At 39.4% G+C, this 6,035-nt stretch overlaps 1 protein-coding gene across 2 annotated transcripts in view; it reads left to right on the top strand.

Annotated features, from left to right (window-relative positions):
- The window catches only part of SDC2 (syndecan 2), a 127,649-nt gene extending 121,969 nt beyond the window's left edge, over positions 1 to 5,680 (top strand). For both annotated transcript variants that reach the window (XM_017875287.1, XM_017875288.1), the window contains exons 4-5: positions 2,269 to 2,404; positions 3,326 to 5,680. In XM_017875287.1, the coding sequence (XP_017730776.1) occupies positions 2,269 to 2,404; positions 3,326 to 3,489 (300 nt within the window). In that variant the 3' untranslated portion in view covers positions 3,490 to 5,680. The remainder of the gene's footprint in view (positions 1 to 2,268; positions 2,405 to 3,325) is intronic.
- Positions 5,681 to 6,035: the final 355 nt, after the last annotated feature.

Genomic DNA, 6,035 nt, shown 5'->3' on the forward strand with positions numbered 1-6,035 from the left:
CTCTGCTTTTTGTAAAGCATAGCAGGTTGAGGTTTAGATAGTACAAAGTTTCTTGCAACTTGAGAATGACAATTACTCTTTATTGTACTTTATTATGTACCACCTTCAGTGGAAGCCTAGCATTCTGCTGACTGAGACAGGGACCTACTAATCTTACATACCCTAGAGTACAAATGGATCCACCTGGTCTAGCTTATGGTCCTTCCTAGCAATGAGGGTGGCCTTAAGGTGCAGAAAAGAAGTATGATGTGGTCAGGGTCCCACAGGAGCTACTTGCACAGCCCAAGAAGGTGAGGTCTTTTCTTCTTACACTCTTTAAGCCTCTAGACTTAACTAGCAGGCCGCCATTTTGGATGAACTCTGGCCTTCAGAAAGCAATCAGTTGCTTTGCTGAGCCATGGTATGTTAGACTCTGTGGATCCTAATGAAAATGGTAGGAAGCTCTCAGGAACTTATGAAGAGTAGTAGAGCTGAGGATTATTGTCTGCAGTCTTTTTTTTTTTTTTTTTTTTTTTTTGAGACAGGGTCTCACTCTGTCACTCAGGCTGGAATGCAGTGGCACAATTATAGCTCACCCCAGCCTCCAACTCCTGGGATCAAGAGATCCTCCACAGGTACACAGCACCATGCCTGGCTAATTTAAAAAATGTTTTTGTAGAGACAAGGTCTGAGCATGTTGCCCAGGTTGGTCTCGAATGATCCTCTCACCTCGGGCTCCCTACCCAGCCACATTTAGTCTTTAAACCTCAATGAAGTTGACAGTGTTTTCATCAGTGATGTTGGCTGACAAGAACTTCAGACTGTTAGAGAATGAACAACTCCTTTGAATGGGACTTCTCTAACCCACTGGTTCTTAAACTATAGAATTGTCTGGAGAACTTAAATAGCAATAAAAATCAATGCCAGCTACATAGTGGCATTGGTTACATAGTGCCCTGTATAGCTCAGAAGTGAAGGAGTAAGGAGAATTGGGACAGTGCTGTTGGATTGGAGCAGTCAGAGGGAGATGGTGACCTGAAGTCAGACCAATTGAAATGGAACCTCTGGTAGGAGGCCTGTATTTTTTTCATGGAAAGCCTGGGGACCACTGAACTACAGCACAGATGTTAAGAATCCTTTTTGATGATGAAGAGGTGGTGGAAATGGCCTCACAGGGTTTTCTACTGGGAGTAAGTGGTGGATTGGGTGAGGACTGGAAGCTACCCAACACGTGCAGTTCTGAGGTCGATGCAGGATGGGAGCTGGGCTGTGATGTGCTGGCCACCTTAACAAAGCTGTGGAAATGGGACCCCAAGGGAAGAAGTTAATGTGAGAGCAAGATGGAGGCCAATTGACAGTGCTGTGACATGGATAACATATGATAAGAAATGTGTCGAAATAGATAACTTGGGAACACCCCAAAATACAGCGCCATTAATGGGAATAGAAAAGGAGGCTGATCCGATTCAGCAGTGAATTAATTACTACTTAGACTTGACCAGTAGAGTTAAAGGTGGTACAGCCAACAGTTAATGTCCTGTAGGCTGCTGACTTGTTGGGAATAATGCTGACTAGAGATGGCGGCTGTGAGAGGTATTCCCATAGATTTCTACTTGAGCATTGTGCAGTGTCTGAGACCCTGTGAGTGTCGTTCATTAGACAGGTCAGGAAATCTAGGTGGAGAAAAGAAGTATGATATGATCAGGGAGGAGCTACTTGCACAACCCAAGTCCCCGGAAGTCCTGGTCCAGGGTTTGCTGAAGGTGATATGACTAGGGGGAAGCATTAGGAGTAAGGCTTGGGGGTTGCTCCCCACAGAGTGGGGACAGGAAAAGCCCAGTCAGGCGTGAGAGAATATCTGAAAGGGAGCTGTTGTCGTCGTGCCCTGTGTAGTTGAGAAGTGAAGGAGTAAGGAGAACTGGGGCAGTGCTGTTGGGTTAGAGCAGTCGGAGGGAGATGGTGACCCGAAGGTAGAAGAGTGGTGAGAAAGTAGAGATCTTAGGAAATGTCCACTAAAACAACCTCACCATGTCCTTAGGATTATTATGAACTCACTAGCTCTCTGACTTGCCTGATCATGCGATGGGTGTTATGCAAAACCATGAACTACATGGGTCCATCATGACACTCACCCATTGCTATAAACATCACACAATTGATTATTTCAACTGTTTCCTAAACTCATTCTTTGGAAAAAAAAAAAAAAGGAATTTTGGAATATATTCATTATTTCTTCTTTCCAGCACATTTTCTTAAATCAGTATAATATTTCCCTGTTTCCCATACCAGTCACCTGAAGAAACTGATAAAGAGAAAGTTCACCTCTCTGACTCAGAAAGGAAAATGGACCCATCTGAAGAGGATACAAATGTGTATACTGAGAAACACTCAGACAGTCTGTTTAAACGGACAGAAGTCCTAGCAGGTGAGTATCCTGGTGGGTGTCAGGTGGGATGGTGCCTGCATAGGTTTCTGTTAGTCTAAGTGATATTCAAAAGTGCAGCAAAGCTTGCTGTCACCTTTCTGCTGAAAGCAGTCTTGTGGATGCTTGCTTCTACAGCGAGAAGCAAGAGGCTCAGCAAACATTGTCTTTATTGTCCACCAGCTCCCTCAACCTACCCCTTCACCAGCCATCGTGCAGGGGATGGGAGGTAGCCTAAAAGAGGGAAAGTTAACATCTGAATTGATCCAGAACAACTGGATGTAGAGAGATGGCAGAGTGTGAAGATCCATCAGTCTTGCTCGAAGGTGTTCCACATTTCAAAATAAAGAGAAGGAAAAGTTCTTTAGGGGGAAGGCAGTTCACATATGTACTGCCCAAGGTGTTAAGAACGTTATTTCTATTTTAACTTAATTGGATGGAAGTGCACATATTTTAAAGGGGAAAATTTTCAAGATTTAGGAACATTTGATAGTCTCAAGTCCAAGAATAGAAATACATTTGCATGCTTTTTTCATATATACTCTTTAAAATGTTAAGTCAATTACACTGTTTTGTGTTGAAAAAAGCAATTAGAAAATTAGAATATGAAATGTGAGTTCTGAAAAGACAAAAGTAGTTTTCAAGTATGGAATGAGTTAAGATCAAGGCCAGATTTTTCTTACTGAGGTTTTTGGGTGGTATTGTTAACACTAACCAAAGAAATTACTGTACCTTCCTGAGGAGTTTGAGATTTGCATAGTTACCAGGTTGCTTCATTGATTCCAGTTTTGTTTTGTTTTTTTTTAATTGGCGTTTTCAAATTAAGCCTTTTATATAAGTGTAAGTAGATTGGGCTTGACAATAAAGCTAACGTCTGCAACCCTTGAATCTCTTCTAAAGTCATCTTCCTTTTGATTGTTTCAGCTGTCATTGCTGGTGGAGTTATTGGCTTTCTCTTTGCAATTTTTCTTATCCTGCTGTTGGTGTATCGCATGAGAAAGAAGGATGAAGGAAGCTATGACCTTGGAGAACGCAAACCATCCAGTGCTGCTTACCAGAAGGCACCTACTAAGGAGTTTTATGCTTAAAACTCCAACTTAGTGTCTCTATTTATGAGATCACTGAACTTTTCAAAATAAAGCTTTTGCATAGAATAATGAAGATCTTTGTTTTTTGTTTTTTTCATTAAAGAGCCATTCTGGCACTTTAATGATAAAATCCCATTGTATTTAAAACATTTCATGTATTTCTTTAGAACAACATAAAATTTAACATCTGCAGTGTTCTGTGAATAGCAGTGGCAAAATATTATGTTATGAAAACCCTCGATGTTCATGGAATTGGTTTAAACTTTTAGGCGCAAATACAAAATGATTGTCTTTTTCCTATGACTCAAAGATGAAAGCTGTTTCATTTGTGTCAGCATGTCTCAGATTGACCTTAGCAAGTTGGTCTTACTTTGTTAATTTATCTGTTGTCACCCTTCTCTCCTCTGCCCTCCCTTCTTGTGCCCTTAAAACCAAACCCTATGCCTTTTGTAGCTGTCATGGTGCAATTTGTCTTTGGAAAATTCAGATAATGGTAATTTAGTGTATATGTGATTTTCAAATATGTAAACTTTAACTTCCACTTTGTATAAATTTTTAAGTGTCAGACTATCCATTTTACACTTGCTTTATTTTTCATTACCTGTAGCTTTGGGCAGATTTGCAACAGCAAATTAATGTGTAAAATTGGATTATTACTACAAAACTGTTTAGTCATGTCTATCTAATCAGATCTTCTTCTGGGAGGATTTGATGTAAGTTACTGACAAGCCTCAGCAAACCCAAAGATGCTAACAGTATTTTAAGAAGTTGCTGCAGATTCCTTTGGCCACTGTATTTGTTAATTTCTTGCAATTTGAAGGTACGAGTAGAGGTTTAAAGAAAATAAGTTTTGTTCTTAAAATGCATTTAAGTTGTAAACGTCTTTTAAGCCTTTGAAGTGCCTCTGATTCTATGTAACTTGTTGCAGACTGGTGTTAATGAGTATATATAACAGTTTAAAAAAAAGTTGGTATTTTATAAGCACAGACAATTCTAATGGTAACTTTTGTAGTCTTATGAGTAGACATAAATTGTAATTTGGGAACATAAAAACTACTGAATAAATCATGTGGCCTAATATTGAAAATGTCACTGTTATAAATTTTGTACATTTTTGATCAAATGTACATCTCCCCTTTGCTAACGGCTGTCTGCTCTCAAGGATGACGTGGGTTTGATTTCTGAGTGTTCCACAGTGTCTGTAAATCAAGACCAAAGAGCCTGTCGATGAGACTGTTTATTACTGAATTGGCCAGAGGAAATCTGAATCTATTATCCTGTGTGTGTCTAGGTAGAGATACTGGAAGGCTGCCAGGGAATTTCGAAGTTTGCAACCTTTATTGAATAGCTGATGGCAATATTAAGACAGATGCCTGCTTTTGCAAATAACTTCTAAGACTCTAAATTCCAAAGATCTGAAGGGAGCTTTCCTGATGTTGGTATCTAAGGCTTAGGCCTATAGATTGATTTACCTTTGCAACTGTGCTCCAAGTGTCTACTGAAGCTTAACCGAAGAACTAATAAATGGACTGCAATAACTCACGTTACCGGGAAGGAGGGTAGGCAAGGAGGCTCTATGTGTTAAAATGAGGGCCTCACTGCTTTAGGATTGAGTGGCTGGAAAGGTGATGCCTGGGGAAGGAGATAGAGATATGAGGGTACCCTGGCTGGTACTTTCTGTACTAAACATTTCCTTTTTCTATTTTACCATTAATTTTGTTTTAAACTGTGAGCCGTCCAAGTAGGAAGACAGCAAAAAAAGCAACTTTTCCAACATACAATTTACTTTTAATAAAGTATGAATACTTCATTTTGAGAGCATTCCCTGGAATTGCCACAGAATTCATTAGAAACATTTTTTAAGCAACACTTGTAACAGTGTTTACTTAAATCCTTAATGGCCTTAATTAATTCTCAAATTCCTGCCCCATCACGTACAGAATCAATTCACTTCAGAGTGACTAAAAGGAAACAGTGCTTTCTAAAGCCACGCAGTGTCCCTCAATTACAGAGGGTAGGAACGGTTATACCTCTAACAGTGCAAAGCAGAGTGAAATTCAATTCATAGAATAACAACTGCTTGGAATATCCGTGCCAGGAAAAGAAAAATTTCTGGCAAATATTTTGTCACTGCTGTAAAGCAAAATATTTGTGAAAGTGCCAAAATAAAGTCTGTCATGCCAAAAGTAAATCATTGTATAGACTGACATCCAGTTTTCTTCAACTGTACACTTTCTGCTTAGTTTTTTTTATTTTTAAGATGCAGTAAATAATACTATAAAAAGTGTTAGTAATGATTACTGAGTTCAGGAAAATTTTGGTAAAATGTAAATATTAAAGCCAATGTGAAAATTTCCTGTTTCCTTAACCACATGTAAATGATTTCCCTTGAGTGAATACGGCTTTGTGTTTGAGAGACTTGAAATACTCACACTGTCCCATTTTCAGCCCATAGGGGGAATAGGAAGCACTTGGGGTTTATTTTTGTTTTTCATGTTTAGCTGCAGGTGGGTGCGTAGTACCTGAATTTCAGGATTAGGACCTGT

This window comes from Rhinopithecus bieti, unplaced genomic scaffold (genome assembly GCF_001698545.2).
Source record: "Rhinopithecus bieti isolate Rb0 unplaced genomic scaffold, ASM169854v2 scaffold_8760, whole genome shotgun sequence".
NCBI classification, from domain to species: Eukaryota; Metazoa; Chordata; class Mammalia; order Primates; family Cercopithecidae; genus Rhinopithecus; species Rhinopithecus bieti.